The 20,030-nt window shown below is 43.1% G+C and overlaps 1 protein-coding gene across 6 annotated transcripts in view; it reads right to left on the reverse strand.

Moving 5' to 3' along the window:
* LOC126515192 (transcription factor SOX-5-like) overlaps window positions 1–20,030 on the reverse strand; it is a 257,539-nt gene that overhangs the window by 53,304 nt on the left and 184,205 nt on the right. For all 6 annotated transcript variants that reach the window (XM_050164653.1, XM_050164654.1, XM_050164655.1 and 3 more), the window contains 2 exons: window positions 17,090–17,262; window positions 12,083–12,151 (listed from right to left, as the gene is read on the reverse strand). In XM_050164653.1, coding sequence (XP_050020610.1) covers window positions 12,083–12,151; window positions 17,090–17,262 — 242 coding nt within the window. The remainder of the gene's footprint in view (window positions 1–12,082; window positions 12,152–17,089; window positions 17,263–20,030) is intronic.

Raw genomic sequence — 20,030 nt, forward strand, 5'->3', positions numbered from 1 at the left:
CAAAAGAAAAGTCTGAAAAGTTATCCCTGTCAATTCTACTTTTCTTTTATTTCTATCATCAACCTAAGGAGTAATTCAGTACTATTTAACATGTTGACTGTGCTGAGGACATTGGCTTTGAGCAGAATCATGACCCACATAGATGCCTCCTTCAACAAGAAAATATTGCAATGAAAAGACACAGCCTAGATAAAGGTGATATTCAGCAAGTTCCCTATTCCCTAAGGACTTATGACCATCCACAGACTGCTGTGGTTAGATATTTTTCTTTCTTTTTTCTGTTTTTTTCAAGACATGGTTTCTCTGTAGCTTTGGAGTCTGTCCTGGAACTCACTCTGTAGACCAGGCTGGTCTCGAACTCACAGAGATCCGCCTGCCTCTGCTCCCAAGTGCTGGGAGTAAAGGCGTGCACCACCATCACCCGGCGGTTAGATATTTTTCTAGAATATTCTTCTCTTGCTCACTCAAAAGTTAATCTTCCAAGCATAGCTGAAGCTCAACACTAAACATTAGTATTGTTTCATCTTACAACAGTTGTAGTCTCAAGCATGCCGTCGGCTACCCACTAATTAATTAAAAGAATACCCCATAAATTTACTTTACTGAATCTCAGAATCAAGCTAGAAAGTCAGAAGAAATGACTGAATATATTTATGGTGACCTTATCTTCAAGTCAAGCAGTGGGATAGGTTATTTATTCTGACAGATACAGGTGTTTTTATGGACTACCCAACTGAAATCAGTTATGTACATAGTAAGCATGTTTGCACTGGAGGGTTGGGATTCATTGGGGTCAATGCCTCTATCTTATTAAGGATCTAAGTAAGCTATAACGGAATGCGTGGATACTCAAATGAAACATCTGGAAAACGGATGTCCAAAATACTCAAATAGGACACATGACCTAATCACTGAGTGTCCAAGAGTCCTTTATAGGAATTATTTTAATTTGTGAAACTTACACTCAGGGAATCCAAAATGTTCAGGTTTCCGTTAGAAGTATCTCAGTGTTCCATGTAAAATGAAAAGAAAAATTAAACATCCAACTCTATTCTATAGGAATACAGTTTCCACTTAGGCATGGAAGAATATTGTCAACACACAGTATAAATATTAAATATTTACAGAAAGAAAGATGAGTATGAAGTGGGACTCCTGGAGAGGAAATGATCACCCGTGCTCGGGGTGACACCTTTTATAACTCAGGAGCTTCCAGGCATCACTGGGTCAAAGGTAACTGCTTGTAGAAATAGCACAAGAGTCTACAGAAATTTCTACATGGGATGCTTCCTGCTAATTGCAAATTCCAACACAAATGTGCTCGTATTATGTAACCATTGCTTCATCTCCGGAATCACGACCTTAACTACAATGCGTTTTCTTGCACCTCTTTGTAGCTGTTTGCTTGTGGGATAATTTCTGTGTCTCTCTGTCTCCACACACGCAACACCACCTTTTTATATACATTACTTCATTGTCAAATGTCTTTTAGTGCTTCTGGGTCTGACTGATGCAAGATGTTATTTTGAACATGCCAGAGCATCTAAGCGGCTCAGTCTTTTCTTTGCAGCCTGCATTCTTTGATAAGTGGCGAAGCTTCCCACTTATCAGTCACTCAAAGTGACTGTCCCTGTCAGTTGTGTACAAAGCGCAATCAGTTTGGAAGCGGGGACACCAGCATTTTTCTTCTCAGCTTGAAGCAAACACGTTTTGACTGCTAGTCATTCAATTTTAAAGCATCCTCAATTAGGGGCGGATGAAGATATAAAGAAAACACATTCTAAACACCTCCACCAGGCAACAGAAGAATTTTATTGTTATCTCTTGATTTCCCTTACTGCGGCGCCATCCCGCCTCTTTTTATGGCTGTATGACATGAGTGTTCATGACAACAAGCCATCCATCATGAAAAGATGGCACTAACATATACTAACACGCTGGGACAGCTCTCTCTCTCTCTCTCTCTCTCTCTCTCTCTCTCTCTCTCTCTCCCTCTCTCCCTCTCTCCCTCTCTCTAACATACACACATATATCACTCCACAGTAAAATAATTTTGAGCCATTCTTTGATCCGTGTTCAAAATTTAACTAATGAAAATATAGAATTTAATAGAACAATGAGAAGAAAAGTCAGGTAAAAAAAGGAATCATGGGATAGGGAAATAAAATACAAGAAACAGAGAAAACTACCAGGAAATAGATCCCATGGTGCAGTGCAGGTGTCTGTGTAGGTGCTGGGCCAGACAGGAAAGTGAGACGTGGAAGCTGAAAGAACTAGACCATCCCACAACGAATGGTGCTCACCGGAAGCGGGAAGAGCACACATATGGATAAATGTGTGTGCATGTGTGCATCAACAGACACGGCAAATGTTAACCTATATGGGTCCATAATGCAGCATGTAGGTATGATATCAAAACAATTCTATTAGTTTTGACACACATGTGTGAACATCAACATACACGGCAAATGTTAACTTATATGGGTCTACAATGCAGCATATATGTATGATATCAAAATAACTCTATCAGTTTTGACACACATATGTTTATATTATGGAAGACAGTCTGCCTGGCCTAGTTACTTATTGAGGTATTACAATTGGATCAAAAACAGGGAAGGAAGGAAGGAAGGAAGGAAGGAAGGAAGGAAGGAAGGAAGGAAGGAAGGAAAGAAGGGCGAGCCAGTCTTTCTTGTGTGAAGACAGAAGTCTCGGTTTCAAAGTGCTGGTGAATGAGGAGTCCCATCTAGGCAAGCATATGCATGTGGACCATCTTCCTCGTGTTTAAATATTTACTTTATCCATTTAGAAAAGAACCGCTCTCATTCTGTTTACTGCAGAAAGCAAAGCTAAATGACTTTCTTAAAACAAACGCTGTCACATTTGCCAATTTGCCGGCTTTATTATGTTTGATAAGTCTAGTTTGTCTCATTTTCAGCGATTATCTGAATGAAATTGCTTGTCAGCAGCCACGAGTGCAGGGAGGAGGATGGTACCTTTTTAGTTAATAGATGTTGAACTGTCAAGGTGTCAGCAACACACACACACAAATAATTAAGTACAATAAAAAATTAAAACAGAAATATGGAATTATTGTCAGTCTTAATCTTTTCTATTCTACATAATGGGCAATGTATTCTAATTTGATTTTTAATAGATCCATTCATTCCATAAAATAAGCTTATGTCATCTGGTTATTGGGACACCATTCCAGATACTTGGTTATATCAATGCGAAAGACAGGATTTTTGATGTTAAAGAAATTAATGCCTAGTGCATGCTAGTGTATGAGAGCAGACCAAACAAGACAACTCCAAGTAAATTTTCTTCTTCAGTCCGTAAGAAGAAATCCCAAACCAGAAGAAGGGAGCAAAGCATGACAGTGTGGGAGGATCTCCACCAAATGACCACATTCGAAGAATCTCTAATGGAGAAAGTTTCAACTACCATACCAAATGCAAAGAGAGAGCTCTGAGGTGTGTAGATGGAAATGTCCACACACTAATTCTAGAAGTTTCTTGGCCTGTTTCTGAAATCAGGAAGGGGCTGATCTTCAGAGTGAGGTAGAAGAGACGATGAGTTGAGATGGTGGCAGAGACTCAGTCTAATAGAGCAGGCCGAGGAACATGAATTTATAAATGAAATCATTTTGAGCCCAATATCCAGACTGAGACTACCATACTAGCAGCAAAGTGCAGGATTTTCATAGATGGTCTCTGGTGCTTAGTTCTGGTGGTCAGTTTGGTCAGTAAAGGGATGCCTAAGGGATCGACCATGCAAGCTCAGTATGTCAACATTATTTCCAGAGAACCACATCACCAGCCCTCAGCAGTAGAGTGTTGTCTTGAAAGATACATTATCTGTTGGTGATATAGGTTGATGGAAAAAAAAACCCACAACTGGAGGTGGGCCTGGTTAGAGGAAATGTCACCAAGGCATCTCTTTGGGGGGCACCGCATCTTGATCCTTGCTGCATCTCCTTTTTCCCGCTGCTGTCTGAGAAGAAGCTAAGTTCGGCCACCACTGTACACTCCTGCCACTCTGATGTTCTGCCCAAGCAAAAGGGACTAAGAAACTATGAATGAACTCTCTGCATGAATTCAAGTACATCTGTCCTTCCTAGTTGCTGTCGGGTATCTGGTGGGGGCACAGTAGCTAGTACTGAGTCTAAGGAAAAGACTCGGTGATGGACGGTGAGGGCTGGTGGTGCAATTAGCCCAATGGCACATGTTGGCTACCTAGACTAGAAAGTCATTGCCAAAGGCTGGTGGGCTGGGAGCTTCTGAGAGTAAACCAGGGTTAACAGACTCAATTCGAGCCATGAGAAAACAAAAACTAGGATGTGTCCTGTAATTTTGATCAAACCAAGTTACAAATGATGTCATATTTAGTAATGAGGAGATTAGCAAAAAGTAGATTTTAGGGGATAATTAAAGGCTATATTTTGGCAAATTGAGACTTGGGTGTATGGTAAGCATCCATGTTAATAAGGTAGGTAGGCATTGAGATGTGATCTCAGGTTGAACAGAAAGGCACCTAAACTACGGAGAGAAAAGTGAACTATTTCTTCATTTAAATGTCATGTGAACATACTGCAACAAGGAAGTCAGGTCAGAACATGAAGCAAGTCATGGATGGAGCATCCTGAGAGTCAACCTTCTAAGAATGACGCAGGTTTCACAAAACAAAGCTGGGACAGGGCATAGGAAGTAATGTGTGTGTGTGTGTGTGTGTGTGTGTGTGTGTGTGCGCACATGTGCATGCATGTGGGTGTGTGGGGGGCAGTGAATAATATTTTAAAAAGACAAGATTCTTCATCTTTATCAAGTGCTGCTTTGCACTCAAGAAAGACGATGACTGAGAATCTACTATTTCCAGGACGTTCCTCACTGAAGAAACAAACTCCGCCTCTCCTTCATGACGGAAAGAGTGACAGCTTTTTAGAGCCCTTGTGAGTTATGGGAAAGGGAACCTTGTGAGTTATGGAAGAGGTGACCCTGTGACTGATGGGACAGGTGTTCTCAACTCCTTATTATCCAATGATATGTCTTTCTTTTCTAAATATAAAAATATGATAATATGATAATATAATAGCTTCTTTCTTACTGTGTAGAAACTGTGCTCCCAGAGTCTTAGCCAATGACCAGCGGACCTGACTTTACAAACACACACAGGTGCACGTGAGCATACATACACATAAAGTAAAAATAGCAATTAATTTTACTTTGTTTATAAGTTTCATGAATACACATCAGCAAAAGCTATAAAAAATAATCTGGGTGTCTAGGACCCAATACACATTTTCTTTGTGTTGTGGGTGTCTGGGTACTGGTCCTGACTGTGACGTCTCTGTGCTCTTCATGCGATAGCTCATCCGTTAATATTCTGATAATTCCCCTCATTTCGAATCTTTTCTTTTCCTGAATTCTCTTTAAAATCAGAAACTCCAAATGCTCTATGAATCCTGTGAATCCACCCAAGAGCATTTCTGCTGCCTCCCCATAGAGGTAAGACAAACAGAACAACAGTGGTTCACGTTAGGTCAGTTTCGACTTATGCCCTGAATTCTGTTTGCTTCGATCTGTGCTGTTTCCACTGGTGACAGTTTTGTCCCCATTATCTTATCTAAGAGCATATAGGCCCTACTTTGTAAAATGATAGGACATGGATCACAGATCAAGAGAAGGGATCAACTAACTCTGTCTACAGGAAGTAACCAGGAAAACACTGGGGACTCATGGCAAACCTGCCTTCACCTTCTTACTAAGATGGATTGTCATTTAATAGAATGGTCATATTTGCAGCTCGTGAAAGGGCAGGTCCTCAGAGGGAAAGTTTGGATATGATGCTCTGGGTGAAGCCTCCAAATGTTTTCCCTGCAGACTTTTCTGACCCAGGCTTCAGCTAAACTAACTTCAGATGAAACAATCATCTGGAGAAGATGACCCCCCCCAAAAAAAAAACAGAAAGAAGGGAAGGGAGTGAGGAAGAGAGGGAGGGAGAGAGGGAAGGAGGGAGGAAGGGAAGGAGGAACTTCCTTTCATAGGAGAACTTCCTCCCTCCACTACCTCCCCTGCTCCATCTCTGTTTTGGTAAAGAGGTCAAGTCAGGTTTTGTTTCAAAACCAGGACTAGAACTTCGGAACACTGTCAACATGACTTTAGTACAGTCATTATCTTAAGAGGAAGGCAGGCATCGCTTCTTTTTCGTTTGTTTGTTTAGTGTGTGTTTCAATAATGACATGGACAAGTTTAAAAATCATAGTTACACCCTTTACATCCTTTGTCCACACACACACACACACACACACACACACACACACACACACACGTTTACTAAATAAATTCATCCCAAAGGAAAGGGCAAAAAGCAAGAGAGCAGGCATTGAAGAAAGGAGTACTGTACAGCTTTTAGTTATTCTTATATCTTTAAAGAATTTAAGAAGATATTGAGGCTAAAACTATGAAGAGAAAACTAGGAAAAAATAAAAGGCAATTAGAAACCGTGGGACAGGGGAACGTGTTGGGAAAGATGTGGGAAGCCTTGACAGACTGTCTCTTTACATTCGAGTGTAAATACTGCCTGATTTTCAGCTGTCAGAAAACTTGTAGGTGACGCACATTTATAGTATCGTGTGTTCAGAGAAAATATACAGAAAACAGCAACTGGGTTCTTGGAGTATGAAGAGAGAGGGTGTCCTTGTCCAACATGGGCAAGTGGCAAGATACTTGCTCTTCTGGACAAGACAGCAGTTATGAAGAAGCTGAAGTTTAAGAGGATCTACTAGGATAGCGTAATGGACACTTAACTGTTCTGTGACGCTCCAGATGGGGAAGAAAGACTATATCAGCAAGGTAATAATAATAACGATAATAACAGAAACAACAACAATAAGTGACCTGGAGCTATCTCTGTGATTTAGGGTCATTTGAGTGCCATAATAGTGATACAATTATATTTGGTTTGGGGACTTATTGTTGTTATTTTATTGCTGGTGAGACTGTGCCTCACAGTGTAGTCTCTTCTCTTACCTCAAACTCATGGTAATCCTCCTGCCCCATCTCCACAACACTAGAATGACTGATGTGAGCCACCACACTATAGTGTGTGTGTGTGTGTGCGTGTGTGTGTGTATGTGTAAGACATAAAGACCAGGGGGGGCCTTATGGTTGCTTTCATTATTCCCAGTGCCCATTTTGCCATATAACATGGGCTCTATTGATGGAAATGATGATTCAGATGCAAATCCACCTAGCCCTGCCTCTGAATACAGAGACAGCTTGGCCTAGAGAGAAGGGGAATGGGGATCCCTGCAATCCTGAAATCGCGCTATTGCCAGGAGACCTATTGAAGCAACAATCTCACAGGGGCTCCAGGTATCTCTTCTGAGGAAAAGCCCAGCCAGCTGGTGTGCTGTCAGTCACAGCCCTGGGCCTCTCGGTCAGGACATACGTTCCTGCCCAAGCAGCTCTGCTTCCAGAACATGAAAGACAGAAGAGCAGGGGGCGCGTGAAACGACTTCCATCTCCCTGTGCCCACTTCTAGTCTCCTGTGTCAGCACCAAGAGCATACACATCCCGCCAGTCATGGGATTTGTACTTCAAACAGTACAAACGGAGCTGGAACTCCAGGGGTTAATCAAGTCCCTTCTCAGGTTCAAATGCTGCCTTAATGGCCCATTGCTTGTTCTTGGCATTTCCAGTCTCCCAAAGAGACAAGGTTACCTTGTAATCTCCATGTGCGCCTTTATGTGGGGGTCTTACTGTGGGGAGTAAAAGGCCTCTGACTTACCACACTCAGGGAAAGAAATCATAAATCAGTAGGCCAGCTAAGCACGATTGTGTCACTGCTAACATTATTATATTTTCAATACAGTATTTCAGTAGGTTTCTTTCTGCATAATAATCTATCAAGAATTACCCAAATTCTAATGAGCTCGGAGAACTTTGGCTCCAATAAAACGAAGCCTTTCTCACAAACTGGTTGAACCCATGACTGTGACTTAATCATTCAATTGCACCTAAGTCAAGTTACATTTTGACTTTGTAAGCTTAAGTTCCCAGGGCTGGGGGGAACTCATTTTCAAAGCTGGACCATTAGGCTATAAATGGTAGGATATTGGTAGGATAGAAATGAATGGGGCTCAAACTTGGGATATTTAGAAGTAGCCAGCATCCCCAACTTTTAGATGTGGGGAAAATCCAATCTTAAGTGTCTCAGATCACAAATGTGAAAAAGAGAGATGAATCCAAATAGAAACTTTTGAAAACCCGTTGAAGTTCGAAAATCTCATGAATCTGCAACATTGTACTCTCAGTTGCAGTGATGACCCTGTGTAGATTGTGTTCATATGCATGTGTGTGCACATGTGTGTATCTACATGAGTACTATGTGTGTTTACATGTAATGCATGCATGTGGGTATATGTTTGTCTATATGCCTGTGCATGTGAACCAGTATGCATACATATGCATATATAAGTATGTATATATGTGAAATGTGTATATGTATGTTTGTGTGTACATATATTTGTATGTACGTATATGCATATAAATGAATTTCCATACATGTATATGCATGTTTCTGTATGTGCATGTCTATAAGGGTGTATGTATTTTTCTGTGTGTATGTGTATGTCTGTTTGTGTGTCTGTGTATATATGGGTGTGACTGTATGAATGTGTGTATATGTGTGTGAATATGTGTACATATGTGAGTGACTGTGTCTATATTCTTGTGTCTCTGTGTAAGTATGTATATAGATATATACACGTATGTACGAATCTCTTTATGTATATATGTATAGGTGTATCTCTTTGTGCATACATGTATGCGAGTATGCGTGTGATTGTTTATGTAAATGTGAATGTATGTGAATACTTATATGGTGTGTACATGCCTGGGTGTGTGTGCTTAGAGAAGATACTAAAGCTGTCTGGCCCTGGAAACACTGAAAGAACACATTTTTCTCCCTCCTCCTAACCTGGTGTCTGGTTGCCAAATGATTCTCCTCAGAGGCGTCCCTCCTCAGGTATTAAAATCCCCATTTTATAGCTGAGAAGGAAGAACTTCAGAGGACAAAAGCCAGGGTCTCAGCGTCACTGGTCTAACAAGGCATGCCAATGTGCAGACTGGTTTGAGGGCAGCTCAGTCAGGAACAGTTCTCCTCAGGAAGCCTCTCAGGTATAAGCTGAGGGTTGAGTCTCTTGTGTGCTTTAGACTGGAATGTCCCTACCCAATGGGAACACCAGAGGGATTAAGGGCTTCCTTCACGCCCAAGCAGCCATGGGCAGGGTCAATGGGCCAGAACAGTGACTAACGTGGCCTGCTTACCTTACGGATCAGAAACCGTAACACTGGGTTATAAGTGACTGATTCTTTCTCCCCGAGAGAACACAGCGAACAGTGGTCCAGAAGCTGCTCAGAGCAGGAGATGGAGGAATGCCATGACTCTCTTAAAGTTCAGACATAAAGTCCCGTAGCGAGCTGCGAGACAAATGCCTCTGACAAATAGCAGGCTCTCTTAAGATATGTTAAAGGATTTCATCCTTGAACACACTGTGGGATCAACACTGTTCATAGACAAGAAAGCCCATGAATTCTATCTGGTACTTTTAGAAATAGGTGAACACATAAACTAAGGCATGCCTGTAAACCCCGCCCCCAAAGCTGCAGAAACTCCATCTCCTCAGAGTCCGACCAGAAAAGAAATGTGCATCTCTGGGGATGCTCAATTTGTTGTCATAGAGAAGCTGAGTGGAGGACATTTATTCTCTTTCCTGAAAGGTTTTCCTTTAGTGAGTCAGGTCAAGATGGACCGCCAGCCTTGGTTCATTATGTGAAACACAGAGAACCATCCACATCAGACACAGAGTGACTTACTGTAAAAAGGAAATCGGGAAATGCATTGCTAAAAAGTTATTACTGTAGAAAGTTCACATAGAGGAAGGAAGGAAAAGTCAATAACAGAGAAGTTTCTCTCTGAAAAAATGAACCTGGGAAGACAGCTTTTTCTGCAGTCTGTAGAAAATCCATGTCATACATTACAGTGTGTTCAGGGCTGGTCACAACAGGTGGGAATAAAGCTCATTCCTTTAAGGCTGGTAGACGAGCATCTTAGGAGATCCTGCTGCCGTGTGGGGAAAGAAAGTTGCAGCCTCCACTGTCCCAGCATCAGCTCTCAGCAGGACCTGGACATGTTCTTGAGGCAAGGCGAAGGGTTCTGGTGTTATGACAAGGTCTGGATCTAGACATTATTATCTGTGTCATTTTAAAGCAGAACAGAAACCTTTATTCTTCTTCTAACTCCAATGAGTTGTGTGAAGAGTTCTGTCAAAAGATGCTAACCCCGTTAAGCCTCTAGCATGAGATATATAGAAAGAACATTCACTCCAATTAAAATCATGGATTTCAGAATGATCTTGCTTTTAAAGAGCCATAAAAAATCTTTCATAAAGAACTGACCCTCAGTGATTTAAGGAAAGTATTTCTTGTGCAAATCTATGTGGGATTTTCCCCCAGAACAAGCAGCAGAGTGTAACTTACCTTCATTCTGTTCAGGACTGAGGAGAACAAACTCACAGGTCAAGAGTGATTTTGATGTAGAAACTGGTTCGTAAGTGTGAAAATGCCCCCACTTCTGCTCATTGAAATATAAATTTTAGATGAGGAAGAAAGATGCCCAAAATAACCTCACCTTCAGAGAGACCAACTAAAAACAAAGAGAAACCCTGAACAAGTCACCATTTGGTGACAGAATTTTGCAACATGCCAGTCCTGTGTAAAGCTTTCTAGCTGCAAGTCTTCAAAATCAGTCTAGCTTACTGAGTAGAGCTATCTAACCCACGAAGGATGGCAAACGCCTTTCTTAATAGGTAGACTACCTCAACAAAGGGTTTTGGGGCAGTCTACGTGTGGCTTAGATAACGGTCTAGCTCAATGTTCCATAACACAGAAACTGGAATTCATTGTTTTGTGAGGTCTGAAGCAGCAACAATGGAACAAAACAGCCCAGCCTGTGCAGCGGGGATGAATAACGCCTGTTGGTATGTTGACTTCTACACAAGGTGTTACAGCTTCATTTTAAAGAAAGAGAAAGAGACGGAGATCAGAATATCAGATAAGTATTTTCAGATAGCAAATGGAATTTAAGCTTTAGAAAGTTCCTGACTATGGATGGACTAAGAAAGAATAAGTGCTGGCCTACATGTCCTAGGATAAAGTCATAGTAGCTGAGCCGGTCAGAGAAAAGGGAAGGAGTGTGGTCAGTAAATAAATTAAAGCCACACTGATAACCTGAATGAAATACTTTCTACATCTGCCTCTATGATATGTACACTATAAAATATTATATCCCAATAGAAAAGTTCCAAGAATGATGAATTTCTACCCTAATATGATAACAATAATTTAATAATTTAATCCTGAACCAGACAATCATTTAAACTTAGAGTCTCCAAGACATGTGACACCCCTTCAAGATGAAGACGAAAGAGTTCTGTTCAAGTTCATATTAGTACACATTAGAAAGCAAGTCTCTTCTCGTGACTGATTTCATCACCAACTACCATGGCAGGTATGTCTACCTTATCAGTGTCCTTCAACACTGTGGATATCCATAGAATAAAGACGGACTTGATCTCCCCAGGCAGTTCCACTGTGAGATATGCCCCATACCGAATCACTACCTTCTCCCAGCCCCTCTTTGATCACAAGCCGCTGTCAACAGAATCTCTGAGTTTGCGACCAAAACCCAGCTGTACCTCTCTGCTTGGTCCTCCATCTACCCCATTAGGAATGTCTTCAGGCTCATCTTCCGACACTAAAGCATAAAGGAGTGGAACAGAACTCTATAATGATCGCTCCTAGGTACAAGGAAGAAGCTGCTGGCAGCCTGCTCAGATGGATGCTCCCTGTCAAGGTATAGCGTGTGGCAGAGGAACCACTTGAACATGCACCACACAGACAACATATAGAGAACGGGGCCAGAAAGCACTTCCAGCTTGGAGGTCATTTCCACCGAGTTATACAAGAACAAGAAATTTTCTCTTTAAAAGGAACATGTTGAAAATCTGATTTCTGACCTGGATCTGTTGCTGAAGCAAGTTGATTTTGTGTTGTTGCTGCAGAAGCTGCTGTTGTTGCCTTGCGATCTGTGGAGAAACATAGAGGACACAGTGAGACCCAGGGTGGGAAGGGCAACCTTCTACCCACCAAAGATTGGATATGATGCTCACGAGAAGATGCAAACATCACTCCTCATGAGTTGAACTGTCAGCAGGTCATCCCCAAGGAGTATCAAGTGAGACATTTCATCTCAGTGACCACTTACACCCCATTTGAAGTCTAAACAGTTCCCCATCATAGTGAGACACTGAAAGTGTTCAATTATCATTCTCAACAGTGACATAGCAACAGGTCCCTCTACCGACATTGTCAGTCCATAAACAACGTGTTTTGATGAAAAGGGGGACTACTGGAACAATGTTCAGAGTAGCTCGAGGCCTCAAAGAACTAGACTCCTCAATGAAGTTTTGGATTGTCCATTTGGTTAGATACTATTCTCACTTGGGGCTCCCACCGACTCCTTCAACAGTCGTCCCTCACACACACTTAGTCTGTCCACTTTTACCTCCTAGGGGCACCGGTCATCTCTCTCTCTCTCTCTCTCTCTCTCTCTCTCTCTCTCTCTCTCTCTCTCTCTCTTTCACAATGTGTTATGATCCCACCCTTTCAATCCAATCATAATCCCACCCTCCAATGCTTTTGGTTTTGAACTTTCTCCCTTGGCTCCAGGACCTGGCACTCTCTTTTAATTCTGCATTGAATTAGATGTGGCAATCATCAAAGGCTTAATATCAATACCATTCCCCCCCCCATCTATGTTTGTGCACACGACTTCTGGTTCTATGTCTGTTCTCCTGAACAAGACTTTTGTTTCAAGCTTCAGACCCATCTCTGCTCACACATACTCAAGGATGCTTCAACTTCAACAGGCCTACAATGAATTGAGATTTAGACCTGCATGTGACAGCCTTGGGAGTTTTCCACCTAAGAGAAGAGTGGTGACATCCCACTGACATGGACTCAGCCCCTTCTCTGTGAACTCAGCATAATACCCTGAGAACTCCCTATGCATAGGAAACACCTAAGAGTGCAGTGAAGTTAAATCAAGAGCATGTTTATGTGCATTTGCCACGATGAGCGTGTACTTGCTAAGATCAGGGAGTCTGGAGATGGGTTCACAATGTCTGACTTCTAGTGGGAACCCCGAAAGGCAACCTCTGACCTCACAGAGCTTACCACCGTAATGGGTAACCCTGCGCCTCATTCTCACAAGGAGACCTGGGCTTGCCTGTCATTTTGATTACGTAACTATTTCCTTTAACTTCTTTATTAGAAAGCTGAGAAGGAACGGAAGACGGGGGGGGGGGGGCATGACTGCACTGCAGATGTTGTTATCCCTTCCCGGCTACAGAGCAGATGTGCTAGGGCATAACTCTGAACCTTTCCTCTCCTCTGAAGAAGGTAAGGACAAAGGTGGGTTTTGTTTGGCTTGTTTGTTTGCTTTAAGAAGATTATTCAATTGCCATGTTTGGCGATTGTATCTCACATAGCATCACTCCATTTGACACCTTGTTCCTGTCAGAAATACCACAAGAATCCGTCAAGAACCTGACCACTTCGGCCCTTCTTCCCTCCTGGCTCCTGTGCTAAGCCACAGCCTAAGCTAGATGGATATAACAACCTCTCACTGCTGTTCTTTATTTCTACCCTTTCTTCCCTCATTCTATTATAAGCTCGTGTCCATAGATAGATTTTTAAAGACATAGCATGCCACGCTATTCATCTTTTCAAAACGCTTCTGTCCCACCCACTCAAGAGCACAAGGCAGCAACCGCATCGTGACTGAAAGCCCGTAAAGTTCAGTCTCCTTCTTCCCTTTCATCTCCTCCCGTGGCCTGACTCTTCACTTTGGCCAGAGTTCTCTCCTCCCTTCCTCTTGAACACACCGAGCATCCTTCTACTTCTCAGAGCTATTTCTGCATCTGAACCTTTGCGCTTGCTGTGAGCTCCTGTTGGGGCCCCCTGGCTGGGTGGCCACGTAGCTTGCTCCCTTACCTTCTAGACTCTGCCCACATCTCTTACCTCATCACTTTTCCTAAGGCTGCAGCTTTAACAGAGCACAGCTCTGCATCTGGACCTTCACTTGCAATCCCTGTCTTTGTATTTCTCAACACTCATGAAAATGTTCTGAAGCCCACCAGGGGATTATTATGTCCTTCTCCACCTCTAATATCTAGATTGGAACCTGACCGATAAGGATTTGTTGAATAGATAGCCCTGGACAGAAGCTCTGAATCTGGTGGGAAGGCTGCTGTGGTGGAGAAATAGACTCCAGTATTTGTGAGAGTCGTGTCAATTAGCACATGCAAAGGGTGATAACCCACACTAATGGGAACTGCACAGAAAGTTGGGTCAGAATAAAGGAGTTTTGATTTATCTCTTTCTTCTCTCTGTCTCTGTCTCTCTCTCACACACACACACACTCTTCTCCCTCCCCCTCTCATGTGAGTGTGTATGTGTGTGTGTGTGTATGTGTGTGTGCATGTGTGTGTATGTGTGTAGGCCAGGACAATTTTGGCTATAATTTCTCAAATGCTGTCTACCATATTTTTTGAAACCGTGTTTTTACTGTTCTGAAACTTGCCAAGTAGGCAAGGCTGACTGGTCAATGGGCCTCAGGGACCTCACTTCTGGGAGTCCAAGCATGTATCCCCACACCTGAGATTGGACTCAGGCCCTTATATACAGAAGTATACCGGCTGGGATGACTCCCGAGTTCCTGACCCCAGCCTGAGGAGGAGTGAAGATCTGTGAGTGCAGAGAGGAGGTGCCCAGGGCTGCTCCAGAGAGATGACCAGACTGGGGAGTGTCCTGGATACCCCCAATCCTAACCTGTGCCTCTCCCGGGGGTGCTCATCAGACAGAGGGGGCAGCACCGCCAGACATCTTTCCCACCGAAGAGCACTCAGGAAAGATCTCAAGGCTAGTTTCTAAGGTGCCAAGAAGAATGCCAGAGATCGCGAAAAAAGGAAACGTTCTAGAATCTACTGATGACACTCATAGATGGGCCAGACTGTATGACGAAATGAGCAGAAAAACCCATTGCTTTTCAAAAGAGGAAGCTGCCCCCAGGTCCTCCGAGGTGAGCAGGGGACCTCTGCAAACAATCCCTTCATCTGAGCTGTGGGGTGACTTGGCTGATGGCATTGGACATTCAAGGACAAACCCGGCCTATTACAATCACAGAAATGTCAGAACTTCTCACCGGGCAAAGCAAGAATATGGATGTGTCCAAAAATAGCACAAGTTCATCTTAAAGGAAAATGATAAGGTATTTCACTAAAATTAAAATATAATGGATACGGTGGCATATCTTTGCAAGCCCAGAATTTGGGCAGCTGAGCCAAGAGGACACAGAATATAGGACAGCCTGGGCTACACAGTGAGACATATAAAAACATAAAAAATGGTAACTACGAGGAGGAAAAAAAGAAAAGGAAAGAAAAATTAAAAACATTAGCATCCCCTCCCATAAAGAGCAGAATAATCTTTCGTGAAGCAGTAAAGAACTTAAAAAAAAAAAAAAGGCAAGTGAGTGGAGAACACCCCACACTGTTCAAACCATGCTGCCCAGATATTTCTTCACTTAGTTCAAACCTGCATTCCACTCTCAACTCTACCCAGGATCAACATTCATTAGCTCCCTTCTTCCTGCCCCCTCAGCAAACCCTGCTCACATGACTCTATTCAGATCTCCATGTTCACGCTGTCCACACCACCTGGTTTAGAGTCACCCCTATCTATAAATACAGAACTTGTAAGAGCAATATCAGGTAACTTCCTGCCTCCCCATCAGAACCCCACTTCCCTGCCTGAATCCTACCCAGTCTTCAACGTGAACTTAGCTGACACCACCATTAACCATTCTTTCTCAAACTGTCCCCACAGGGAATGTGTTCTGAACTCTCTGTGGTCTGTTCGTTCTTTCCACCATTCCACAACAACACACTAATGAATTGTTTTGTGGCTTTTACACGGCTACGGAGTGCCACATGGACCACTCTCATGTCCCACGACCTCCCATCCCCCTACCACCCTTGTGTAAGTGTCTCTTCCCTATCAGTCTCTCCCTCATATTCATGCCCATTCATTTTGTTCTGTGATCCAGAGTCTAGCCAGCAGCGTTTGTGTGACTATGGGCTTAGAGCTGTCCATTAGAGCCAGGTAGGCTCAACACCTATGATACAAATGGGGACAATGACCCCAGAATCTACCAATAGTCAACAATTCAGCAGTAAGAGGTGGGTAGGGCCTGCTAGCTCTTCACGGACCCACGAGGGATTGTTCACAGGAACCATTGAGAGTGACCACAGTTATGCTATGTTCACAATCACAATGGTTGTGTCAACTGAAGAGGAAGGCGTTTGACACGGTTCTTTCCTGGGATTGCCCTCACCCCCTCAGTAAAACTACAACCGAAGGCTGAGAAATATTTTAGTGGAATGCTTAGGGGCTAGAAGCACCCAGATGTCCTTGTGTTTAGCTTTGTTTAGATTGGCCTTGCAGGATTTTTGAACGTCTGTCGGAGAGGTGAACTAAATCTAAAACGACATTCATTTTCACGTCATAAACATCTTGTGCCCATGTGGCGAAGATAATTCTCTACAGTATGTTTTGCACTCCGAGGCTTTGGTCGGGACTCGGCCTATGAGCCTAGCTGTCAGATTTTTCCACGCGTGGCATCCTGCTGGTACTAAAGGTACGTTTGGGATTTGGGGGAATTTCAGACATTTCAGTTCAGGTTTTCAGAGGTGGGATGGTTAGTCCACCGCACTATTGTGGTTCCACCAAAGTAGTTACATGGTTCCATTAAGCAAGGGCGGGAGGGTGTGTTTGCTTTCTGTCCTTTCCTTTCCTTTCTAGGGACCGGGGAGGAGTGCTATGCATCATCCTCTACTGAGAACAGTATTACCAGGAACAGGCGGCAGCTGGCTGAGGATGCCCTTGCCCCCAGTCTCTCTCACCTGCTCCTGCTGCTGCTTGGCCAGCTCCATCTGCTGACGCTGTTTCTCTATCTGCGAGGCAGCCAGCTTCTTCTGCTCATCGTGGGCAGCCAGGAGTTGCTCTCGCAGACTGGTCAGCTGGTTGATCATCCCCATGAGCTGCCGTTCCTTCTCAGCAAGGCTCTCGGGAGTCCCTGAGAGGAACATGACAGGAAGACACACGGCAGAATTGAGAAGGCAGCCACGTTTCTGGGAAAGCATTCTGCTGCAGAGGGAACTTGATTGACTGCATGTTTGGTGGCGACAGGGAAGGCACACTCCCACCTTCTTTCAGCTTTTTCTTCAGCAATGAAAAGCAACTGCTTTGTTTATCAAAAATACCAGAACCGGGCTGAGGAGAAGGCTTGGTTCATAAAACGCTTACCCTGCAAGCCCGAGGACCTGAATTTGGTCCTCAGCTCGTACCCAAAATGTCAACACAAGAACAAAAATGTACTGTGGGGATGGAGCCAGGAGGATGCTGGGGTTCATTCTGATAACACAACACTCCAGCCAATCAGCAAGCTCCGGGTTCAGGGAGAGAGAGGTTGTACAGTTGAAGTGGAGGGTAAATGAAGGTATCAACCTCTAGTCTCCATAAGCATATGCACACCTGTGCACACAAGCCAGCTCACATAAATGTGCACACACACATGCACACACACGCCGAATAGATGGCAGAATAAGCAGACATTCTGACACTTTCATCATAAATAATCTATAGTTTTTCTACCTTTTATGAGGAAGTTACGAATTGCTAATGAACATCTTTGATTCTTAGGTTCTCTGATGGGCCTGCAGGCAATAAAAGATGCCCGAGCCAGAGTTCTTGATCTTTATGTTTTGTTCTGACTAAAAAGGCAAGACAAAACCAGGGAAAATTAATAGCTGAATTATGATGAGATCAAGGCATTGTCACAGATAGGATCTACCTTTCATTTACCAGAAAGATTTGTTTCATTATTCATGAATCTGTGTGAATATACAGGCACATGTGTGCAGGTTCCCCAGCAGTCAGAAGACAGTTCTGGGTCCTATGGAGTTCCAGGAGGATGAGGGCCACTGATGTAGGTGAGGGGACCAGAACTCTGGTCCTCTGGGAAAAGCAGTGGCATGCTCAACCACCGAGCCATCCCTCCAATTCCTCGTTATTTATAAACTGACCAGGAAGATTCAGCATGAGAAATCCTATACTAATATAGAGGGAACACCTTGGCTCTTGGAGCGTAGCCTGGCAACAGAGCACATGTGACAGTGATGGAGGCCTGGGATTATCCCCAAGACCACAAACAAGGAGGGAGTTCTAGGGCATAGCCAACTAAGTCTGAGATCTTGTTGAGCTATTGTATAAACCAGGACACAGTTGATAAGATCCAAGTCTGAGAACACAACAGTCTCCCACTGAGTGGTAAAATGTGGATGGCAGATGAATGTCACCTTAAGTTCACCCAAACTTATACATGGATCTAGAAACGGAGAAGCCACGGTAGTCATTTAAAGGAAGGGCACGGTCCAGATATTTAAAATGCCTGCGCATCTAAGTCAGGTTCCATACGTGATAGTTCAGTAATGGACGCTACACAGCAAGACAGACATGCGGCTAGCTGAATTGTTCTTCTAGAACTTATGCGAGAAACAAGACCCCCAGGGCAAAGTGCTAGCTAACTGTATGGCAGGACATGCTCATTAGATACACTGTTCGCTCCACACAGGAGATACTAGCCACTGTTTTAACAGCACATTTGCCACCTGAATCCATAAGGAGAGAGATCGACTGTGTCCCAGCCGCTCTTGCCGGCCGAGTGAGTTTCTCCCTACAAGTTTATGAGGGAGAAGCACATTTTCAAAGGAAGAATGGCTACAGTCAGAGATTATCTTCAGGCCTCTTCTTGAAAAGAAGGCAAAAAATATAGTTTCTAATGTATTTTCTGGAGCATACAGAAAGTGAGTCAGTGTGGATGTAATGTAGGAATCATTATTTGTGATATTTCATTACCAAGTATTTATCACTTCTATGTGTATATGTGCAGGTGTGTGTGTGTGTGTGTGACCCATAGGTAATCTACACATGTGTATGTGTGTGTACATGTGCACATACATTCATGCACAAGTAGAAGCCAGAGGCTAAACTTGAATGCCTTTTGATTCTAATCAAGTCAGATTAATAACTGAACTTAGACCTTAGCAATTCATCTGGACTGGCTAGCAAGAAAGTCCCAGGGACCCTCTTGTCTCCCTTGCCCCAGTAATGAGATTAGAGGTATATGTTGTTACACTTGGTGTTTTATGTTGGGTGCTGGACATCCAAATTCAGGCCCTCAAACTAGTGGGTCTAAGTTCAATTGTCAATTTGACGTGATAAGAATCAATGCTATTACACATGGCTTTTTATGTTGGGTGCTGGGCATCCAAATTCAGGCCCTCAAACTAGTGGGGTGGGTACTTTACCAACTGAACCATCTTTTCAGTCCCTATTTATAATAGTTCTCTATTTCAACAGTTAGGACAGTTCATTAATATAGCACACCAATTAAGTTAATATATCTCAGAAAATTGTATTCAATCACAAATGTAGACATCTTACTAAGGAAAATGAGCTATGTGACTCTCCTATGTTAGCATAAAATATACAAATCTCCCCAGGAAGCTTTCCTCCGTGGACACCAAGATGCTGTCTTGATAGCAAAGTCCCAAATCTGAACAAACTCCAAAGCATGTGCCCTTCGACCAGCAGTCAACATCGTGTCTGAGAATACTCATCATTTCTACGAGACCCCATTGACAGAAATATGTGCCAAGACATGATAAGAAACATAGATACGAATAAATAACTACTCATATTCAAAAGCCATAAATTATCTAAATGGCAAGTCAGAGTGCTACAAAGCAGCAAGATATCTATACTGTGGAGTGTTCTGCAGTC

This window comes from Alexandromys fortis, unplaced genomic scaffold, assembly GCF_014885135.2.
Source record: "Alexandromys fortis isolate MF-2015 unplaced genomic scaffold, M_Fortis_MF-2015_v1.1 scaffold_153, whole genome shotgun sequence".
In the NCBI taxonomy this organism is placed as follows: Eukaryota; Metazoa; Chordata; class Mammalia; order Rodentia; family Cricetidae; genus Alexandromys; species Alexandromys fortis.